This window comes from Lactuca virosa, chromosome 9 (assembly GCF_052849685.1).
Source record: "Lactuca virosa cultivar CGN04683 chromosome 9, Lactuca_virosa_CGN04683_v6, whole genome shotgun sequence".
Taxonomy (NCBI): domain Eukaryota; kingdom Viridiplantae; phylum Streptophyta; class Magnoliopsida; order Asterales; family Asteraceae; genus Lactuca; species Lactuca virosa.
Genome location: NC_136434.1, coordinates 33,083,134 through 33,107,481, shown reverse-complemented (window position 1 = coordinate 33,107,481; position 24,348 = coordinate 33,083,134). Strand labels below are relative to the sequence as shown.

General features: G+C 34.0%; 4 protein-coding genes across 4 annotated transcripts; 2 read left to right on the top strand and 2 right to left on the bottom strand.

Moving 5' to 3' along the window:
• Positions 1-662: 662 nt before the first annotated feature.
• On the bottom strand, positions 663-1,926 carry LOC145138742 (ubiquitin-ribosomal protein eL40 fusion protein). The gene is made up of 5 exons (XM_079072771.1): positions 1,768-1,926; positions 1,589-1,675; positions 1,251-1,353; positions 1,012-1,078; positions 663-895 (listed from the first exon to the last, which is right to left on the bottom strand). The coding sequence occupies exons 1-5, from the start codon at positions 1,868-1,870 to the stop codon at positions 869-871; spliced, it is 387 nt and encodes a 128-aa protein (XP_078928897.1). The 5' UTR covers positions 1,871-1,926; the 3' UTR covers positions 663-868.
• Positions 1,927-3,520: 1,594 nt separating this feature from the next.
• Positions 3,521-5,773, bottom strand: LOC145140800 (protein ORANGE-LIKE, chloroplastic-like). The gene is made up of 8 exons (XM_079074189.1): positions 5,374-5,773; positions 5,007-5,124; positions 4,787-4,900; positions 4,612-4,698; positions 4,446-4,522; positions 4,228-4,355; positions 4,017-4,153; positions 3,521-3,834 (listed from the first exon to the last, which is right to left on the bottom strand). Exons 1-8 carry the CDS (start codon positions 5,589-5,591, stop codon positions 3,757-3,759), a joined length of 957 nt encoding a protein of 318 aa, XP_078930315.1. The 5' UTR covers positions 5,592-5,773; the 3' UTR covers positions 3,521-3,756.
• A 5,729-nt stretch (positions 5,774-11,502) lies between these two features.
• LOC145138887 (uncharacterized) lies at positions 11,503-16,639 on the top strand. The gene is made up of 9 exons (XM_079072899.1): positions 11,503-11,738; positions 12,348-12,736; positions 12,827-13,246; positions 13,320-13,467; positions 13,570-13,811; positions 13,888-14,807; positions 14,884-15,227; positions 15,315-15,787; positions 15,877-16,639. The coding sequence occupies exons 2-9, from the start codon at positions 12,467-12,469 to the stop codon at positions 16,603-16,605; spliced, it is 3,546 nt and encodes a 1,181-aa protein (XP_078929025.1). The 5' UTR covers positions 11,503-11,738; positions 12,348-12,466; the 3' UTR covers positions 16,606-16,639.
• A 1,367-nt stretch (positions 16,640-18,006) lies between these two features.
• On the top strand, positions 18,007-22,677 carry LOC145135978 (uncharacterized). The gene is made up of 9 exons (XM_079070190.1): positions 18,007-18,302; positions 18,393-18,815; positions 19,256-19,403; positions 19,492-19,733; positions 19,822-20,762; positions 20,837-21,180; positions 21,266-21,532; positions 21,626-21,831; positions 21,931-22,677. The coding sequence occupies exons 1-9, from the start codon at positions 18,030-18,032 to the stop codon at positions 22,630-22,632; spliced, it is 3,546 nt and encodes a 1,181-aa protein (XP_078926316.1). The 5' UTR covers positions 18,007-18,029; the 3' UTR covers positions 22,633-22,677.
• The last annotated feature ends 1,671 nt before the right edge of the window (positions 22,678-24,348 follow it).

Sequence of the window (24,348 nt, the reverse complement as noted above, 5' to 3'; positions counted from 1 at the left end):
CGATAACCGGTTAATTAAGTTTTTGAAAGAATGATAAAAAAATTTCACCTAAATCAAACAAAACCCTCCCACCCAAAATATAGCTCATATAGTCACCTACCACATACTATCGTATATAGGAATGTGGATGTATACACACCTCCTTACATAAGTGGTATACATAACTATCGACTTATTGAGTCCCCATCCTGGGATATCAAGCCATCGGTCGAAAACACATGTCACTTAAAAGAAGAAGCTCATGCATCTATTTTTAACTCATTAATACCTAATTGGGAAAAATAAACATACTATATTGTAAACCTATTAAAGCAAATCTATTTCAATTCCCACATATTCATCAGATTTCGGTGAGCATTTTACGTTTTGGACATTGATTACAAACAAGGTACCACCTAATTGCAAAAGTACCCAAAACAAATGCCAGCCTAAATCATTGAAAAACAAAAACTAGGCAACACAAACTCATGTCGTTTCAAACTAATTCTTCATATTTTTCTGAAATTTTATATTTCATACAAGGTTTTCCATACTTTAAACAACATAAAAGATAACAAAAAAAAAACGACATGAAATTTAAAACCAGCTAACATGGTACCATTGAATTTCTGGCAAGAGAGAACCATTTAATTCTGAATGGTACTAAACAGATAGCAAACATATTGATAATAAAAATCCATGACCAAAAATGTGAATGCACATCCAGATTACACCACACTACAAATGTCTTTAGAGATCTAAAGTATTAAAACAACTCCACTAAGCAACAAAGCCTTTGGTTTTACTTCTTACAATAGTTTAGAAACAGAATAACTAGAAATGATGCAGAAACTTCCAAACCAAACACATAGAACAACTGGGCTAGCGCCTACTTGATCTTCTTCTTTGGCCTCAACTGCAACACACAAAAAGAATTTCTCAATTTAAAAAAAAAAATCATGAATTGTAAACAGAAGAAACATTTAAAAATGCAAGACTTGCAGATAAAAACAAAGTGCAAGCAATAAAAACCTGGTTGCTGTGGCCACACTTCTTCTTCCTGCAGTTTACTGCCCTTGGGTGCAAACGTGCATAGCACCTGCAAACAAGCAATTTTTGTTAAAATATGGAAGGAATTTAAACAAATTTGTTATTGGTTAACTTATATAATGTGATTAAAACCCTTTAAGAATAGACAAAAGCATCATAATGATTCATGACAACCTTTGGATAGAAAGAGGAATACAGAAAAAAAAAAAAAAGGAACTCACTTGCGGCAAATGGTCTTGTCTTGGTTGTATTTCCTAGCCAAAGCCATCAAAGAGGGCTCAATGATTCCTCCTCTTAGCCTCAACACCAAATGAAGAGTTGACTCTGAATCAGAATTAAATATATAGCATAATCAGCAATTCAGTATCATAATCAGATTAACAGCCTCATACTGTAAAATTAGAGTAACTATTGCAAAATTGATTCCAAATGACTGTCGATCTTAATCAGCAAGAGTTCTAAAGGATCGTGTATGCCATAACTTACGAATCGCATCAGGGATTCTTAGAATCAGGTTGCAAATCAAACAATAACAATAATAAAACGTGATAAAACGAACCTTTCTGGATGTTATAGTCAGCGAGAGTTCTGCCATCTTCAAGCTGCTTTCCGGCAAAGATCAATCGCTGCTGATCCGGTGGAATACCTATAATTTCAAAAGGTTCAAACACAATCGTGTCAAAGTGAAAGAAAATATTTCAATTCCATAATAACATAAAAAAGAATAGAACTACGTACCTTCCTTGTCTTGAATTTTAGCCTTGACATTGTCAATGGTGTCACTGCTCTCAACCTCGAGAGTAATGGTCTTCCCGGTTAGGGTTTTGACGAAAATCTGCATCTTTCCGTTTCTCTATCTCTTTCCACTTTGCCGAGGCTGATAAATGTTTGTTATGAGGATTTTATACTCTGGTTTGTAATTAGGGTTTGGAGTTGTACCTTTTTGTCCATGAAAGTTTCAAGCCCATCTTTTTCAATTCTTGGGCTTATCCTACTCTTGAGTCTTTGAAGTGTATATGGACTATGAATCTATGATTGTGAAACATATTTAACATATTTTCATAATATTATGATTTTATCTAACAAGGATTTTTTATAATCATGTAATAAAATACATTTATGATTAAATATAATATTTACGTAAATTTATAAAAGAAGTATTAGTTTGTTGTATCATATAAGAAATTTATATATTTAAATGTTTTTATTCATCAAGTTAGTTAAGAGATTCAACATTTGATTTTGGTGTATAAAAATTCATGTTAGGCATGTCATAGTTATTATTATTTATTATTATTTTTTTTGAGCTCTTTTTAGATTGTTATGGTTGGTAAATCAGAAAATAAGTTATAAGATGTAGGCTTTTCAACGAACTTATGAAACTTTTTAACAATTGTTGCAAATAAATCTTTATCTTTTTATTATAAACCAAGAAAAGGTATCCTGTGATTTACAACACATACTAAAGTATACATTATATCTAATGACTTATAGATGTGATTTTCAACATTGTTCAATAACACGATATAACAAATGGAAGAATCAAACGATCATTCAAGATTTAGCCATAAATCATAATAACATTCAAAGAGATGCCATTAGATAAAAAAAATAAATAAGTAAATAGTCATGATAACATTGTAAATATGATATAGGATTACACAATGAACTTTTATTTAATTTAATGAAGTATATTATGTATTTTGTCTTATTATACCGAATGCTTTTTCTACATGCATTTTATGTCATTTTATGTTTTTTGCTATTTTTACAAAACGTTATTTTTTTAACTAGATTATCAGCCATCAATTATCTTTCTTGCGATCAACTAGTTTTTCAGCAAACTAATTTTTTTAGTTGGTATGTCAAACATTGTCTTAGCATTGTCTTTTCAGAAAACAAGTCCTTCAAACATTATTATCTCCCAAATACTCATTAAGCTATGCACCGAAATTAGACCATACATATCTTTGAGTATTCGGTTTATAAATTTAAGTTTATATTTTTTTTAGTTTTAGAATATGTCCATCATAATATTGTAAGCAATATTTATACTAGAAGCGTACTTATAGCATATCTTTTATGTATTCTTAAATTGTCGGATCAACAATAGATTATAAGGTTGTGTTGAACACACTAACTAAAAAAATAGTTTTTCTCTGTTAAGCTAGTCGGTAAAGTAATAGAGTTTGGTGAATACTATTTGATAAACAAATATCAAATATAAAATAACATATAAAGGTATATTTAAAAATATTTTTTGGAAAAAGCTAGTTCATACGCGACAGACATGTTATAGTTTTTAATAAGCCCCATGGCCTCTATAAGTATTAGTACATATAAACAAACACGAAGCATTCATATATTTTTTTGAAAAAAAAAATGCAGGGTTGCGTTCCAAATGATATGCAAACCTTTGAAAAATAAATTATCTTATTGCCCTATTTGATAGACAAAATTTACCCAACAAAAATACATAACACGAGATAGATTTATTCAGTAAACCATTGTATATAACTTTTTCTCTTGTATATATAAGGCGTATGGTGTGCATTGTATGTGTACTATACACAACATATCACCAGTAAAAGCTTTGATACATATATCATGTTTATCTAAACGGAAAATTATCATCAACTCATAACAATTATCAGAATACAAATTTTGTTATACTGTCTTCTCTCTACACTTGTAGACCCAATAAAACATCATTTCCCAAGAAGCTCTTTAGTCAAATGGGTCAATTCTGTGATCATGCTCACTCGCCATTACCATTCCTGTGCACAAACATGTCGGGCACATTACCTGAATCCACAACAAATGACTATTTTACCCTCACTTTCCAAAAAACAAGTTTTACAATACTAATCAATCTTCATGAATTTTGACATGAGAGGAGTTCATTTTTTGGCTTAACCCATTAAGTCAAAAAGAAACAACCATATACAGCTGTAAAAAAAAAAAAAAAAAGTATGGTTTTTTGGTACCTTTCCAGCTCCAGAACAATTGAGACACCTTTTTGTAGTGGGAGCTCTTAATGGACGATCTGAAGCATTTGATACAGAAATCGGCTCTATGTTTACACACACCCCACTAGAAGAACAACGTGCACATGCCAAGTATCCTATAAATTATAATTCATTCAAATTCACATTAAATCTCAACACAAGGGCATATATGGTAATGCAGAAAACTTACCAGTTCCATGACAATACTTGCACCTTTTCTTCTCTTGTTGCTTCACATTATTCGCTTCAAGCAACATCAGAGTAGAAATTACGCCCACTGCCCCTCCCGAAAAAGATGCCACTATCGGATCAACCTCACTGGAATTAATATAAATTTGTTATTTTCCACTTTGAAAAAATCAAACTTTTATTAGTTTTTGTATGAGATAGTAACTGATTCACACGCACCTCAGTTGCATAGGTAGATGCATATGGGTTATGAAATCTTTATATGAGGTTCCACCTACACCTAGTTTTAGCTCCAGCTGATATGAAAATAATGTTTCATGTTACAATTACATATGAAATAACTTGGAAGAAGAATAATCATTTGAGTAGATGTAGATAAACTTACTATTGGTGCAAGAAGGCCACCAAAGACTATTACTCCTGATATAAATGAAAAACTTGTCAAATAGAGCTGCTTCAATGTCTTTGGTGTCTATAGAAGATAAGAAAAATAAAGATTTGTTAGCATATAAACAGTTGCTTGTAAATTGTAATACACCATAAAAGAAAGTGTAATTTACCACTGAAGGTAGAAAAGGAATTGAAGATGGGATGTCAGGCATCTCGTTGTCCTCAAAGCTGCCCTCATTTCGTTTAAGGTTTTTTAAACGTTGTTGCACTCGTAACCTCCTCACCTGTGAATTTGAACAATTCAATTTTTGTGCAGACAACAAGTTTGAAAGGAGGAGAAATGGTATATCATGTTGCAGACAAAGAATGGTTTCAGAATGAAAGTTGTACCTCTTCCATGAGGAGGAAGATCTTATTGCGTCTACTCCTTATGTTGTCTTGGATTTCCTTGGTCTGCATCTGAATAAAATCCTTAACAGTCTCTGGACTTTCTATAATGCAAAAGTTGCTGCATCGGCGATAATTGTGAAAGTAAGTATATATTCCTCTTTTATTGAGTTGAGATTTTACTGGAACATGTTGTGTATGTATTTAACTTCTTTAACAAGCATCAATTTACTCAGAGAAAGATAATTTGATTTTGTTTTTGTATGAAAGAAGAAATCAGAGAGTAAACAGAAGAAATCTGGTTCATATAATCAAAGTGGTTATTTCATGTAATTGAAATAAAAAAATGAGGTTGGATATAGAAACATACCTTGGGATGTTATCGCCAGAGGATACAGAACCGGACGCGGCTGAATCAGCTGAAGAACAACAGATAACTGAAGCTCGTGAATTGTTCTTTTCTCGACGTCGGCTAGGGTTTACGCACTTCAATCGAATTATGCGTTTGGATGAACTTAAATTGAAATAATTGTTGTTATTATTGATAGAGGAGGGAAGAAGGTAGCATTTGAGAGAAATAGAAGCCATGGTGGTCGATCCAAGATTCCAAGTATGGTAGAATTGAAGACGAATAACAACAGTTGTTTAGATACAAAGAGGGAAGTGTTAGGAAGATAAAGGAAAAAAGGGTAAGGGTTTTTGTCAGCTGATGGAGTAAGGATCTTTCACAGCATCTCCTCCATTAATGAAATCATGCTAGCGTTTCGTCGTTACTCCAGTTTTGGCAAATGAAAGCTCTTTAAACCATCAATTACGACGTGGTGCATCATTATTCGCTAGACGATGTCAAAATCCCTGACAAAACATGGCAAGAAAACCTGACAAAACATGACATGACACGAAAACCCAACACCAACCCGACACAAAATTAACGGGTTAGGGTCAGAGATTTCAACACGTTTATGTAAACGGGTTGACACGACACGACACGATAATGACTCGAATATGACCCGTTTAATTATATATTATTTATTATAAATTTCATATTTTTATAAATGTATTATATGTTATAGACTTACAGTGAACAAACTTGAGAATTAGAAGTAATATTCAAAATTTTAAAATTACTTAATATTTTAATAAATATATTATATGTTATAAATTTCATATTTTTATAAATATATTATATGTTATAGACTTTTAGTCATCCTCACCACCTATCCCTTTACTCCCTAACTTTAACTATTTTCATTTTTCCTTCTAAACTTACTATAAATTTTTTCATTCCATCTAATAACTCCAGTGTTTTACTTTTTCATTTTTACCTCCACAAATCCTACTTTCTAACCTTTAAAATATTTCAACCCAACATGACACAACATATTTACAATGTCTAAACCTTAACCCGAAACCCGACACGAAAATAAATGGGTTGACACGACACGACACGATAATTAAACGGGTCGGGTTAGGGTCAAGCTCTTTCAACCTGTTTAATGTCTTGACACGACACGAACCCGACACGACATGCCACGTTTGTCAGGTCTACAAAATCCTCATTCCTTGCATCAAATCAAAATTATATTTATACGGGTAAATTGCAGATTTGATCCCTATGTTTTTTTATTTTATTTTTGGATTTAGTTTAAAAACCTTCAACTTACATCACAAATCCAAAACAATGTATGTTTTTATGGATTTAATCCGTATTAAACTTGATTTTTTTATATAAATTTGGTCTATACTAAACTTAAAATAAAATGACAATATGCTCCTTAGATAACTATGACACACATTGTAAAGATTAGCTATACTCTGAGCATTACATACACATTCAACAACCATGCATGAGGAATAAGGAACCACAAATAAATCTTTGTTATTCGAACTATGTTTTTAAATTCTCGAACCACACATGTCTCACTAGCCTTAGCCATGTTTCCGTTTACAATATTTACATAAGTTTGTTCTTGGTTTCCTTTATATTGGGATTGTATTAAGTTGATCTAGAATAGTCTTCTTCTTCACCTTTTCTCCATAGGTTTTTCTCATCTCGAACAAAAGCGAGTAGCAACTGCAAATAGGTGGTAGTTTCCTACCAAACTGAACACAATTTCAAAGCAAGGATCGGTGGATCATGTATATGCAAAAATCTTACAAATGTAGAATGTTTACCTATCTTAGAGAGCTTGACCCACATTCATCACATATTCTTCACGGATCCTTAGGTTGAATTGATCAATGGAAATTCTTCATTTACATTATTACCAAAAACGTTCAACATCATATTTATTACCAAAGGATTTTGATGTACATAGTCCACATTCGTTCGTAGTAGCCTCCTTGCCTCTAATCCCATTATGTTTAATATTGATGAATCTCAACTCCCATTGTTCTCCTGCGATTCCATCTTCTCACATACAATCACATTTAGGGTTCCACCCACCTGCAACAAAAAAAGACTCTTCGATCAATACGACACTAATAAAGAACATTGTTATCGTGTTCTCCAGGATCACTTTCACACCCAATAACACCTCACCGTGTTGAACAACCGAAAAATCAAGGTCAATAGAAAGTCGACGTTGAGAGTCGTCGACAACTAAGGTTATTGGTAAAGCAAAACATTTGTTAATGAGTTAACAAACGACATTTGCTAATTTAGATTGACAAATTATAAAACAGTTGCCTAGGTATTGTATGATCTTTCTCAATGTTCTCATATAAGAGAATTTATATTGTTGATTAGTTTAGTATTTTTAATGGGATGAAGATATTTCTTTGAATTTTATTCGCCAACAAGGCCCATGTAATCACTAGGACCAAGTAGGAGAGGAGAAATCTAATGCTTAGTACGATTGTGAATTGTGATTGTGTACAAAGTATCCTTGGTCTTCATACAAGTCTTTAATTTTAAACATATCACAGAGCTCAAGAAACTAAACAATATGCATGCTTAATTCATTATCCAATAACTAGTCAAACTGTGTGTTATTTGGAAATAGTTGAATAACATTCTTTTTAATTTTGGAATTGGGCACTACAATATCCGCCCTCAAAATACTGGATTGACTTCCATCTATGAAAGATCAAACGTAGTTTTCGATGCTATTTTAGTTTATTTTGATGGAACTCTTCTTCAATGATGTATTAATCGATTTCCTCAAACTTTCAGAAATTGAGGTATTGGTGGTGAATTGGGAGTAGTTAATATTGATGTACGCCTTGAGTAACAATAATGCTTGCAAATATCGGGAAGACTGCAAAAAAAATCACAAAGTAGAATATAAAAAGGAACCAAACAAGTGGGTGCAAGAAAGGTAAAATAATTTTGGGTTTATCAAGTATTTAAGATCACTGCCAATGTCATCATATTTAGGCGTTCTTTATATGCACAGAATCATTGTCACATATACTATAACTTTAGTTAAAATTATTTATCCTAAATAATCTTCCATAAAAAGTCACTTATAATGCTTATAATATCTAAATTGACTAGCCTGAATCTGCGGGTGTTACAGTGCTAACAAGTAGGTGGAGTTTACAACACAAACCCCACATAAATTTGTAATAAATGAGGAACAACATGGTGGAATGGAACAATATAGACGTGAGGAATCCTTTGAACAACCTAAGGAAGAAGTGTCTGGTGATGCTGATGTCATGAAAGATAACTTGAAGAAGCTTCTGAAGAATGAGTCTGTGATGAACGATTTAAGAGCTGAAAAGAAGATAGTAGAGATGGAGATTCAGAAGGATAGAAGAGCAGGATAATTATACATTTCTCACTATATTGTTAAAGTCTTGCGGTCTTTGGCGGTTTGAGGCAATCGGGGGAAAGCTCACTGGGAGTGGTTAAGTGGATCTTGCTACACTTAAAGGGAACATTTGATGTTTGTCTGGTGTATGGTGCTAATGCACAACATACAGAATTGGTTGGATCGATAGACTCATACCATGAATATGATCTAAATATAAGAAGATCATTGGCGGTTGGTCTTGTTCAGAGTCTTGTTTTGAAGGTGGAGAAACCTATCGTATTCTATGATAGGTTTTGCATTCAAAATTTTGGTACCAAGGAGAATACATAAGACATGTTGACAAGGTTTTTTTCTAGAGAGAAGTTCAAGCTTTGCTTGGACTTGGTTGGTGTTTACAGGAGTTAGATCCCTTCGGGGATGGATGGCAGGAAATGAAAGGAAGTTCTTGGTTTAAGGTGGAGTTCGAAGGATACTCAAGTCAAGGTAAAGATTGTTAAATGTGAATTGAGCATTTGGAACACTCTGTTGACACACTTGGATATGATGACACACTTGGATATGGTGGCACACTTAGATAGGATGACACTCCTGGATATGGTGACACACTTGGATATGATGAAACACTTGGATATGGTGGCACTATTGGATATGATGACACACTTGGATGTGATGACACACTTGGAGAAACACTTTGCATAGGAGGTGCCACCAAGTGACAATGTGCCACTTAATGGCACCTGATGTGCCGTTACGGCCCCTCAGATACGTTCTATGCATAGGAGGTGCCACCAAGTGTGAATGTGCTACTCAATGTCACACTTATCGTCATGATACCTCGATGATGTGCCATGCACTGGAGGTTCCACTAAGTGACAAGGTGTGCCATGCAATGTCACATGATGCGCCAGTGGTGCATTGTTGGTGCCAATGTAACGTCTCTTAAGGATGAAGGTTACAGAAGCGGTTGCATGACAGATTGTGATTGGTTGACATCTTTCATGGCCCTATGGGTTAATGAGCCAAACCCATTAGGGTTTAGGTATGATCTCTAGTCTATAAATAAGGATGTTTGCTAGTCATTTGAAAATTTTCTTTGTATCCTTAGTAAGTAGGTCAAATCTCTGTTGGTTGTACTTGTAATATCTGTTTGAGAACTCTGTTAATAAAAATACTCCCCTCCTGCCCGTGGACATATGTCACCTTGACCGAACCACATAGATACTGTGTCTTTATATGCTTTTTGGTTTCGTGTGTTATCCGCATTACTTTCGAACAAGGATCATCATATATTGACAAGTGACATTAGATTTGTTATGATTGTTAAAAAGTATCATTTGGTTTCCCTATGATTTAAATTTGAAGTCATAAACATATTGATTACACATAAAATATTCAATACGAGATACAATAACGAAATAAGAAAGGCAAAGCCTATCCCCGGTAGCGGTGACATAATTGATTAGCCAACCATGTTGTTGTTTACTACACTATTAATCATTGATTACATTGACGCTATTCCATAAGATAAACTCTGGAGTTGTTGATGGTATATCACTCAATCAACAAATTAGTGAAGAATAAGATATGTTCAATGAGATAGTTCTATCACATGAATCAAGGTTAACTAAGGAAAAAAATTATTATAACATGTTAGTATTTAGTTGTCACACCACAATTGATTTAAAAAATAATTCTTAGATTTTTTTATCGAACGAATGAGTGTAAATTATATATATATATATATATATATATATATATATATATATATATATATATATATATTAATTCCCGTGGGCATGAGAGAACATGAAAGTTTTAACTTTCTTACTTTGGCCACAAATTTTTATATTGTTTATACTTTTGCTTTAAAGTTATTAGTTTTTGACGGTTTTGCCACACTTTTGTAGCTTTTTCCAAAACTGCCCCTTTTGGTTTTTTCTTTTAGACTGCGGCCACAAATTTTCCAGCTCTTTTAACTTTGGTCACATTTCTTGCTGTTTTATCCATTTTGTCAATTCAAAACTCAATTAACGTCAAAACTCTATTCATCTCATGCGGAACATGAGCTTCTCCTAGTTTGCATAATTTCTAGTATCTATGAAAAATCTATTTAACCGAAAAGTACAATTAATTCAAGCTAGTTTCAAAAAAATGGACCACAACACAAACATACACCTTAGTTATGGTGCTTTTGCCTTTTGGTCCAAAACTCCCGTTTCTTGACTATACTTTGTCCGTACATGACCATAATCATCTATCGACACATACCACCTTTATCAACGATGTTTTTGTTGTTTTGATCTTTAAAGTGTGATTTTTTATATATATTTTTTCTTTCTTTTTAGTCTTTGGTTTGTATGTTTGATATTTGTTTTGTATTTTTGTATTTATGCTTTCGACTTTATGATTCTATTTTGATGTTGATTTGTTTGATATTTTTATCATTACTGTGTTTCTTTTTAATGTCGATATTTTGTTTTCAAGTTTCAATCTAGTCTTTGTCATGATCATTGTAACATGGTTTGCTTTTGTTCATTTGAATGGGTTTTTGTTTTCATTCTTTGATTTTGATTTTTTAATATGTAATATAATCAAATATATAAATTTAAAATATATAATACAACTTTAGATAATGGTTATTTATAAAAGAATGTAATTATTTTTATCGGGATGTCCCCGACAGGACAAAGTATGTAAATTTGAAACCCTTAAAAATATACCAAAAATCTTTTATCTTCTTCTTGTGAGAACATAAAAAAAGAAATAGAGACGGTTGACAGAATCAACGATCGAAATCTGACGACACCAGTGTGACTTGTGAGCGACATCGGACGACGGAGATGGTAAACGCTGTTCCTGGCGCACCGGCGGTGAACATCATTACGCCGCCCTATGATGAAGAAATTGGATTATATTTGCGAACCATGAAAATGTGTTTCAATTCCGATCTTAATTATAATCACTGCTCTTTCAGGTTAGGCATTTCATTTTTAGTGTGTATTCTACTTTCTATTTCAAACCATATCCGAAATCGGAGTCGTAATTTTGATTTTCAAGAATAAGTCTCCAATGTTTGTCGTGTTATGCTTCCACTAGCTCTAAGAACTTGTACGGTATAACCTACTGTTCGGTGAGGACGAATTTGACTAGCATTTGAAGTCTGTCTAAGAGATAGAGTATTCTGCTCTTCCAAAAAGGACAAGTATATAGTCTCGAAAGGGCCCTCCATTTTGAGAGGCAACAAAATCGACCAATCGAATGAAATTGCAAGAAAACGATAAAAACAAAATCGTTAAAAGAACTGACCAAAATTGCAAGAAAACAACAAAAACACAATCCTTTAAGAATTACATATATAATAGTATTCTGTGATACGAACACAAGACCAAACGCTATTACAAGGCAAATTTGTGAGTTCTGTTAGCAGTAAAGACAAAATAAAGAATCAGAACACTCATCTAGGTAAAAAAATAACGTAGAGCAGGAGGCAACATTGTAACAAAGCACAACTTTTTTGTCCAAATTACATATGTTAAATAATGTCCAAGGCCGCTTAATTTAATTGTTTTGAATCTCTGTTCAGATTCTTGCCACCCTTTAACTACATTAAGACGGCCTGCAGTATGCAAGAAGCTTGTTATATATACATGTCGAAATGTATGGAGCACAAAGCATTTATAGTTCTGAGTTTTATCTCTGTAAATGGAGAATGGTGGCATAAAGGAGTGTTATCCAGGTTTTGGTGAGGAAGATGAAGATGATTATGACGCTATTGTTGTGGGGTCTGGATATGGAGGCTCTGTTGCTGCTTATAGGATGTCCATGGCGGGAATAAAGGTTTGTTTGCTTGAAAAAGGTCGGAAATGGGAAGCTCAAGATTTTCCTACAGATAGTTTGAGATTGTTATCTTCTGTTAGATTTGAAAACAAAAGCTTGAAGTTTGGCTTAGGCCCAAAAGATGCATTGCTTCAGGTCTCTATTTCTCTCCATGTGTGATTATTCAATCCATTGGTCCAATTTTTTATCTGATTACTAAAAAATACATTTTTTCCATGGTTTCAGATACATACAGAACATGATTCTTTAGCAGCAACTGTTTGTGGACTTGGTGGTGGTTCACTAGTGAATGCTGGTGTAATGCTGCCAACACCTGTTCGAGCAAAAAGAAACCCAAAATGGCCAAAAGAATGGGAGTCCAATTGGAAGTCATGTGAAGCCTCTGCTTCTTCCATGCTTAATATACAAAACGTTCCTGTGAAATTTCCTAATGCTAAAACAATGGAGAAATTAATGGTTGATGACGAGTTCAAAGAAACTACCTCTTTAAAGCTGAGTATAAACTTTGATGTAGAAGAACAGGGAACTCATCTTAAAACAGCTAAAGAAACAGAGAGCTGCATAGCTTGTGGAAACTGTCTTTCTGGTTGTCCTTACAATGCAAAAAATTCCACTGACAAGAATTATTTGTTCTCAGCTGTTGAGGTATGTAATAAGTTATACTTTTGTATTATGATTATTATCAGTGTATCAGGCTTAAAGTTTTCTTTTGATGCAGGCAGGATGTAGTATAAAAACAGATTGTGAAGTTAAGTATGTGGTGAAAAACCCTAATGACACAAATACACATAAGAAACGAGCATGTAGGTGGCTTGTATATCTTAATGAGACTGATTATCTACAATCTGATTTTGTTATTCTATCAGGTATACGAAACTGGTATTAGAATATTAGATTGAGGTATATTTTCATGCATCTTATCATGATACTCTGAAATGTTTTCTTATTGGTGTTTTACTATTTGTTAGCTGGAGTGTTTGGGACCACTGATTTGCTATTCCGTTCACAAACTAGAGGATTAGAGCTCTCAAGCAGGCTGGGCGAAGGGTTCAGCTGTAATGGCAACAATGTTGCTTATCTTGCTGGATGCACAACACCACTAGGTGCTTATGGATTACACAAAGAGCAATTCTCCAAAATACCCTTTCAAGAACGCCCTGGGCCCGCCATTTCTAAATCATACACTTCTTCTTTGGGGTTCACAATTCAGGTTTTTCTCATTCTTCTTTGGTTTTCTTGAAACATAAAAGTTTTTCATAATGACAATTACTCATGTTTTGGATCAGAGTGCAGTGTTGCCAACAGCTTATCCATACTTGATATTTAAAGGGGTTTCAACGTATGGTTGGCCAACTGGGTTCTGGTTTCTACATGGAGTTATAGACAAACTGAAGCATTCTTTTGGTATAAAGAGCACTCAAGCAATGGCTTTAAATGTAATGGGGTATGATGAGAGTGATGGAAAAATCACATTTGATAAAATCAGTGATAAAATAAACTTCTCCCCACCAATTGATCCCTTGCTTCCACGAAAAATCATTTCCTTCCAAAAACTAACAAAAAAACTAAGAGGGATACTCTTCATGTCTAGATACAGAAGCACCTCAGTTCATCTTCTAGGTGGATGCAATGCTTCTTCAGATCATTTTAATGGAGTTTGTAACTCAAATGGTCAGGTTTTCGATTCCCAGTCACCTTCCTCTGTCCACTCGGGTCTTTATGTTTGTGATGCCTCTTTAATCCCTTGCTCTATAGGGGTAAATCCGTCTCTTACTATTGCCACTGCCTCTGAGCATGTTAGCAGACACCTCATCCAAGATATTATTAATACTTATGTGGGAAAAGATTCCATTGATGAAAGAGATGATAAAAGCTGTGGATCAATACGTTCTTGGAAGGTAGAGGAGAAATCAAGATGTGATGTTCGGTTTACAGAAGTTATGAAAGGACATATTAATGGAATGCCTTGTGTTGCTTATCTTAAACTGAAAATGAATGCGAAAACAAGAAAAGGAAATCTGGTTTTTGGAAAATCTCATCCACTTATGAGAGGAATAGTAGGTGGATATCTCAATTTCAATTCTATAGAGAAGGATAGATTATATGTAATCGATGGAGAAGTGGATTTATGTGAAGTTGAGATAAGAACTCCTTACACACAGTTCATGCATTATCGCCTCCTTCTTGCAGCTTCTTCTGGTTCAAGGTTCAATCTTTATTCATGTTTTCAGTTGACATCTTTATGAAATTAAAGAGTTAAAGATTACTACATTTTGATGCAGATATGTTCTTGAAGGAAAAAAGGTAATGAACCCTTTTCTCCTAGGACTTTACGGATGGAAAGAGTCAACAACACTGGAAGTGACATTCAAGAAAGTCAAGAACAATAATCCAAGTGAAGAAATGGTAGATTTAAAAGGAGTGCTTCATGTATCCATGATTGCACTTGTGAGGAGCCTGATTAGTATGGAAGGAAACAACAAAATGAAGTTTGTGTTGCTTTTATTACAATCTATCTTTAGAACATATGTCATGCAAAAACCTAGAGGGAGTTTCATGGGTTTCCCTCATGTAGAACTCATGGATAGGCCTTATCCTAGCAGTACCCTTCATGAGATAAGAACAGGTATACATACATTTCCCATAAAGATTAATCTCTCAAAAACTTAAAAGATGAAAAAAATCATTAATGGGGTTTTCTTGATTTATGTAGAGGATGGATTTGTAATTGGTTGCAGACAATGGAAGATCAAAATGGATGATTCTTGGAGGTTTGAAAGAGAGAAAAATCCATATCCAGTGCTACTTCTTAATGGGCATTCCACTGAGAGTTTTTGCCTTCCTACCGAGTCAAATGATTTGGTAAGAACACTTCTTGACAAAGGGCATGAAACATGGCTTCTTCAAACAAGGCTACACCCTCTTCATTCTTCAAATTCCTTCACTTTTGAAGATATTAGCAGATTCGATATTCCAGCAGCCATTGATAAAATCTTGAAATTGAATGACAAGTCAACAAAGATTCATGTGGTAGCACATTGTGTTGGAGGCTTAGCCATTCACATGGCTATAATGGGAGGCCATGTTTCTGCAACAAGAATCGCTTCACTCTCTTGCACTAATTCATCCATGTTCTTCAAGCTCACACCTTTTTCAACTTTCAAGATGTGGCTTCCTCTAATCCCGGTAAATATACAAAACAATCATCGTCTTTTGTCACCTTTTTAATAAGTTTTTTAAATATAGTAAGTAATAATACACCTATACACTTTCAGATAACAATGATGATATTAGGAAAAAACACCATCCTTCCTATACTCAAAAGAACAAAAGAAAGTATGAATCACAAACTGTTAAAATCCATAGCTCGTGTCATCCCACGTTATGAGAGATGCAATTGTGAGGAATGTGAAGTATTTTCTGGCATATTTGGGAATACATTTTGGCATGAAAACATAACACAAACTCTTCACAGTTGGATGAATGAGAAAAGTAATTCGAGTCTTCCCATGTCTGCTTTTCCACACCTTAGAAAGATATGTAACACAGGGTTCATAGTTGATAGTAAAGGAAACAACTCATATTTAATTCATGCTGAGAGAATGAGTCTTCCAACACTTTACATATCGGGTGGAAGGACTCTTCTTGTGACACGTGAGACTTCTTGGCTTGGAAACAAGTATATGAAGTTGCATCATCCTAATCTTAGACATGAGAGGGTGGTTGTTGATGGATTTGGGCATTCTGATCTGTTAATTGGAGAAGAATCTTGTAAGGAAGTTTTTCCTCATATACTCTCTCATATTGGGTTGGCTGAAAAGGAGGAAAATCTTGATGATAATGGAAACGATTACAAGTGTTTTAGTGGAGATGATCGGTTTGAGGATGGAGAATTGGTGTTTGAGGGTTGGGTCTCTTCTTCTATCACTATTTGGTTCCTCTTGTTTTTTGTTGCTTTATGTTCGGTAACTTTGTATTGTTTACCTCTAAAATTCTTATTTTAGTGTTTGAACTTTGAACCATAAATTTTGAATTAAAGCGAACGTTTATGAAAAAGTTGCTGGTTTTTGGCGGAAATTTTTAGTAAAGCCAACGTTTTTGAGAAAATACTTTGTTTTTTTTTATTAAAATCTAACAAAAAGTTAAAGAAACACAAGAAATAGGAAGTATATATGATATAAAGGGTTAAAATTAGACAAATGATTGAAAAACTGTTATATCAAACACTTTGGAATGTATATTTCGGATATAAATAGAGTTTTTTTTTGGAAAAAATCGTACAAATAAGCAAAAAAAAACTCCAAAATTTCAAGAATAAATCCAAAATGAAACATTTTCAGAAAAAATGATAATTTTATTAAAAAATGAAAAATATATACTCCCTCCGTCCCAATATTATTGTCTACAGACAAAAAACACACATATTAAAAAAAGCATTAATTACCACTAACTTTATTTAATAAAATCACAGTTTTGTCCTTACTTTGCATTTAATGTTCCATTAAATGCTTAGTTTGTTAAGTAATAATGAGGGAATATTTTGGTAAAAATGTTATTTATTTTTAGAAGTGGACTATTATTTTGGGACAAACCAAAAAGGAAAGATGAACTATAATTTTGGGACGGAGGAAGTATTATTTTTACAAATAAACTTGTTTATAAAAAGTTAGTTTAATTAATGAATATCCCTTAAAAAAATTATTCAACCCCATTGAATTAGCCTATGGCCCATTAGGCCATCATCAATTCTGACTTCAAAGCTGATGTATAAACGCAACGCACAAGGGCAATGAAGTCGCTTTGATTCTGTAATTAATTAGTGAGTCGACGAAACCAAACAGCATGGTACAAGTTCTTATGCTAAGATAGTTACATCTGTTTACTTATTTAAATTTAATATATTAACATTTATTTTGGGGATGCAGCTATGCCCAACATGCTCAGCCCCACGTATTTGGACTTTGGAATCTCTGTCAAAAACATAAACCATATGGATGCAAGCAATTAAATTAAATAAATTAATCTAAAGAAACAAAGATTTCTTGTGGTTCAAGATCCTAATTAATACTGGAATATATAAAATCACAAAATTAACAATCGACTATCAAAAAAAAAAAAAAAAAAACAGTGAAAATAGGATAAAAAAACACGAACATATTTAGTGTAACCTTGAATAATTGACGCAGATACTTGTTTGTAGTAAAGAGAAATTAAAAATTTCAGAAGAGCTGCTGCTTGTCAAGAAGAAAAAGTCATCGTAAAATTAAGCCGCCAGTTGCATTAAATTTGGATACAATAGTTTAAACATTTGAATGAATCGTAGCTAGATCCAATAAAGTCAACAAGTTGAAGTCTAAATGCTCCAGCACCACTTAAGCTTATTATATATGTTGCACAACAAATATCGTGCTACATTTTATCTCGATAAATGGAGAATAATAATGGCGTAAAGGAATCTTATCTTGGTTGTGATGAGGAAGATGATGATAGTTATGATGGTATTGTGGTGGGGTCAGGATATGGCGGCTCTGTTGCTGCTTGTAGGATGTCCATGGCGGGAATAAAGGTCTGTTTGCTTGAAAAAGGTCGAAAATGGGAAGCTCAAGATTTTCCCACAGATAGTTTGAGATTGTTATCATCTGTTAGATTTGAAGATGAAAGCTTGGGGTTCGGTTTAGGCTCAAAAGATGCATTGTTCCAGGTCTTTATTTCTCTCCATGTGTTCAACTCAATTATGATCCAATTCTTTATCTGGTTTAATATATAAAAATACATTTTTCTTTGGTTTCAGATACATAAAGAACATGATTCTGTAGCAGTAACAGTTTGTGGGCTTGGTGGTGGTTCGCTAGTGAATGCTGGTGTGATGCTGCCAACACCTGTTCGAGCAAGAAGGAACCCAAAATGGCCAAAAGAATGGGAGTCGAATTGGAAGTCATGTGAAGCCTCTGCTTCCTCCATGCTTAATATACAAAGCGTTCCTGTGAAATTTCCTAATGCTAAAACTATGGATAAATTAATGGTTGGTGATGAGTTCAAAGAAACTAGTAGTTCTTTAAAGGTGAGTATAAATTTTGATGTAGAAGGACAGGGAGACCATTTCAAAAGACCTAAAGAAACAGGGAGCTGCATAGCTTGTGGAAACTGTGTTGCTGGTTGTCCTTATAATGCAAAAAACTCTACTGACAAGAATTATTTGTTCTCCGCGGTTGAGGTATGTTTGACTTTTTATACTATTAAATAATTATAACCAAATAAATTATTCGTCTACTTTGAATCAGTTTTTATATGATGTCGTGCTTTTAATTATAATCATTAAGAAGTATACAAAACTTTAAATAAATAGATTAAAAAAACTATATATGAGTAATTAATTATATAACAAAAAATAATGATTATAAGTAATAATTGTTACATTTTAAATATAGCTATCTATAGGACTAAATAAAACAGAAATAGAAACCTAAAACATGAAAGTTTGACACTGTTTTTTGTGTAAGGAAATAGTATGACACAAAATTTGATGCTATATACTTTGGTATTGTTATATTCATTTATGCAAAAATCATGCAAATAATGGTGTTGGGTTAGAACAAAATGGCGTAATTAAGAAATAATGTCAAAAATGGGAATTAATTTGGTGTTGGGTTGCAGGCAGGATGTATTATCAAAACAGATTGTGAAGTTAGATATGTGGTGAAAAACCCAAAGGACACAAATATACTTGGGAAACGAGCTCGTAGGTGGCTTGTATATCTTAACGAGACTGACTATCTACAATCTGATTTTGTTATTCTATCAGGTAACACAGGAAACTACGAACAAATGAAATGTTTTTATGCATATTATATATCATGATGCTGAAATGTTTTCTTTTTGGGTATTTTTAGCGGGAGTGTTTGGTACTGCTGATTTGCTATTCCGTTCACAACTTAGAGGACTAGAGCTCTCAAGCAGACTTGGTGAAGGGTTCAGTTGTAATGGCAACAATTCTGCTTATCTTGCTGGATGCACAACACCTCTAGGTGCATATGGCTTACACAAAGAGCAATTCTCCAAAATATCCTTTCAAGAAAGGCCTGGGCCTGCCATTTCCTCATCATACACTTCTTCTTTGGGGTTTACAATTCAGGTTTTTGTCACTTTTCTTGTATATATGTATTTCAAAGCATGCAACCAAGTTTTCACATTAACAATTACTATATACGGTTTTGGATCAGAGTGGGGTGTTACCAACAGCTTATCCATACTTGATATTTAAAGGGATTTTAACGTATGGATGGCCAACCGGCTTCTGGTTTCTACATGGACTTATAGACAAACTGAAGCATTCTTTCGGTCTAAAGAGCACTCAAGCAATGACTTTGAATGTAATAGGGCATGATGAGAGTGATGGAAAAATCACATTCAATAAAAGCAGAGATAAAATAAACTTCACCCCACCAAACGATCCCTTGCTTCCACGCAAAATCATGTCCTTACAAAAACTAACCAAGAAACTAGGAGGAATATTGTTCATGTCTAGGTATAGAAGTACCTCGGTTCATCTTCTAGGTGGTTGTAATGCTTCTTCCGATCATTTCAGTGGAGTTTGTAACTCAAATGGTCAGGTTTTTGACACCAAGTCTCCTTCCTCAGTTCACTCGGGTCTTTATGTTTGTGATGCGTCTTTAATCCCTTGCTCTATCGGGATAAATCCTTGTCTTACTATTGCTACTGCCTCTGAGCATGTAAGCAGACACCTTATCCAAGATATTATCAAAACTCACGTGGGTGATGACGGAAAAGATTCCTTGGATGAAAGTGATGATAAAAAACGTGGTTCAATATGTTCTTGGAAGCTAGAGGGGAAATCAAGAAGTGATGTTCGGTTTACAGAAGTTATGAGAGGGCATATTGACGGTATGCCTTGTGTTGCTCATCTAGAATTGAAAATGAATGCACAATCAATAAAAGATTTTGATCAAGGAAGTATGGATTTTGGAAAATCTCATCCTCTTCTAAGAGGAATAGTCAGTGGATATCTTGACTTCAATGCTTTAGAGAGGGACAGATTATATGTAATCGATGGAGAAGTGGATTTATGTGAAGTAGACATTAGAACTCCTTACACACAGTTCATGCATTATCGCCTCCTTCTTGTAGCTTCTTCTGGTTCAAGGTACAATCTTTATTCATTTTTTCCATTAAATATATATCTTTCTTAAAGCTAAACAAAACTACATTTTGATACAGATACATTCTTGAAGGGAAGAAGGTAATGAAACCTTTTCTCCTAGGACTATATGGATGGAAAGAGTCAACAACATTGCAAGTGACCTTCAAGAAAGTCAAGAAGAATGATCCGAGTGAAGAAATGGTAGACTTAAAAGGAGTGCTTCATATATCCACGTTTGCACTCATGAGGAGTTTGATTAGTATGCAAGGAAACAACAAAATGAAGTTTGTGTTGCTTTTATTACAATCTATCTTTAGAACATATGTCATACAGAAACCTCGAGGAAATTTCATTGGTTCCCCCCATGTAGAACCCATAGATGGGCCATATCCTAGCAGTACCCTCCATGAGATAAGAACAGGTACGTGTTCCTTTTGCAAAAGGATTAAACTCTCAAAACCTTGAAAATCTTAGAAATATGAATAGGTTTTTATTGATTTATGCAGAGGATGGTTTTGTAATTAGTTGTAGACAATGGAAGATCAAAACAGATGATTCTTTGAGATTTGGAAGATTGAAAAATCGGTATCCAGTACTACTTATTAATGGGTATTCCACTGACAGTTTTTGGCTTCCAACCGAGGAAAATGATTTGGTTAGAACTTTACTAGACAAAGGACATGAAACATGGCTTCTTCAACCAAGGTTACACCCTCTTAATTCTTCAAATTCTTTCACTATTGAAGATATTGGCAGATTCGATATTCCAGCAGGTAGAGAAACACAGAATAGCTCATTTCATTCCAATATAAAAAAGTATAATATTTTTATTATTATTAGTATTAATATTTTGTTATTCTTGTCAGCGATTGATAAAATCTTGAAATTGAATGAGAAGTCAACTAAGATTCATGTGGTAGCACACTGTGTGGGAGGCCTAGCCATTCACATAGCTATAATGGGAGGCCATGTTTCTGCAGCAAGAATCGCTTCACTCTCTTGCACTAACTCATCCATGTTCTTCAAGCTCACAACTTTTTCAAGGTTCAAGATGTGGCTTCCTCTACTCCCGGTAAATATACAAAACAATTATCATCTTCTGTCACATGTTTAATTAACTTTGTAAATGTAGTAAGTAATACAAGAAAACTTTTGACCCATAAACATGCAGATAACAATGATGATATTAGGAAGAAACACCATCCTCCCTATACTCAAAACAACAAAAACAAATTTAAATCAGAAACTGGTAAAGTTTGTAGCTCGTTTCATCCCACGTTATGAAAGATGCAATTGTGACGAATGTGAAGTATTTTCTGGCATATTTGGGAATGCTTTTTGGCACAACAATGTAACATCAAGTCTTCACAGTTGGATAAATAAGAAAAATCTTCCAAGTCTCCCTATGGCTGGTTTTCCACACCTCAGAAAGATATGTAACGCAGGGTTTATAGTTGATAGCAAAGGAAACAACTCATATCTGATTCACGCTGAGAGAATAAGTCTTCCAACACTTTACATATCGGGTGGAAGAACACTTCTTTCTACTCCTCAGACTTCTTTGCTTGGTAACAAGTATATGAAGTTGCACCAACCTAATTTTCGACATGAGAGGGTGGTTGTGGAGGGATTTGGGCATTCTGATCTGTTGATTGGAGAAGAATCTTGTAAGAAAGTTTTTCCTCATATACTCTCTCATATGGGGTTAGCTGAAAAGGAGGAAAATCTTGAATATGATGGCAATGAAAAAGAGTATTTTAGTGGATATGGTCAATTTGAGGATGGTGAATTGGTGTTTAAGAGTTGGGTCTCTTCTTCCATAATTATTTGGTTCCTCTTGTTTTTGGTTTTGTGTTTGGTAATTTTCCATTGAACACAAGTGATTATGGTAAAAATAAATGACCTATGTTTAGATGTATTTTCGTCTTTCTAGGCCATATGCGTGTAAATGCAACAAAACTATATATTTACTTCACGCCATTTTTTTAATACTTGTACACGATACACTGTAAGAATTAAAATGAAGAAATAGATGAAACAAAGTAAATGATGAACCAAATCTTTCAATCTTTCATTGATTCAATTGTGTAAAGAAAATTACATTACAAAGAAAGCAAACTATCTAATATATATAAAAAAAATCTCCACTTCTAACTCTATCTAACCGTTCTAACTAATAGTAACAAACTTCTTCTACTAAATGACTAAAATGCCCCTGAATCAAGATTGATGTGATTTGTGCACTTGTGATCCATGCAAAGGTTTAGTTAAAGCATCTGCAAGATGATTGGTTGTAGGAACATGAGAAACTAATATTAAACCAACTTGAAGTTTTTCGAGCAGAAAGTGACAATCAAGATTGATGTGATTTGTGCGCTTGTGAAATACTAGATTACGAGCAATATGGATAGCAGCCTGGTTATCACATTTGAGAGGAATCAGAGTGACATCATCAATACCAAAATCGTGTAACAGACGACTCAGCCATGCCAACTCAGCACACACCCTACGCATAGAGCGATATTAAGCTTCTGTTGAAGAAAGGGAGACGAGTAACCCGCTTTTTTGATTTCCAAGAGATTAGGGCTCCTCCAAAGAGTATAAAATAATCACTTACAGATCGTCTGGTTAAGGGACAAGTACCCTAGTCACTGTCACAAAGCGCCTCAACTAAAATTATTAATTAACCCACGATTCATAGTTCCTTTAAGGTAACAAAACACATGCATAGCAGCATCAAGATGCTCTTGACAAGGTTGTTGATTAAATTGGCTTAGGAATTGCACCGTATAAGCCAAATCAGGTCTAGTGTGAAGAAGGTAATTTAATTTTCCTATTAATTGTCTATATAAAGTGGCATCTGGTAGTAAATTTTGATACTTGAACAATGCTTTAAGATCATAAGGAAGTGGAGAAGAAACAGTCGCACAATCATCAACAGGATAAAGAGACAAAAGATCCTTGATAAATTTCTGTTGTAGAACCACTATGCCCTTTGAGGTAGAATTGAACTCTAACCCCAAAAAGAAATGAATTTGTCCTAAATCTTTAATTTGAAAACGATTATCCAAATAGCTTTTAAGATCTGTAATGGCTTGAGTGTCATTTCCAGTAACCAAAATGTCGTCAACATATACAACAACGATGAAAATAGTGGTTGAAGTGCGTTTAAGAAATAATGATGAATCATTAGGAGACAAAACATAACCTTGATCATGTAAAGCCTGTGAAAGTTTAGAATACCACTTTTGAGATACTTGTTTTAAACCGTATAACGATTTCTTCAACTTACAAACAATAGAAGGTGAAGGAACTGAAAAACCAGGTGGAGGTTTCATGTAAACTTCTTCGTACAAATCACCGTGAAGAAAGGCATTATCAACGTCCATTTTTTTGAATTTCCCATCCCTTTTTAACAACTAGAGATACTAAACAATGAACAATAATGAATTTCACAACCGGTGAAATAGTTCGGTGAAAGTCAATCCCTTGATTTTGGGTAAAACCTTTCGCGACCAATCTTGCCTTATAACGTTCAACTGAGCCATCAGACCTATGTTTAATTTTGTCAACCCATCGGCAAGAAATG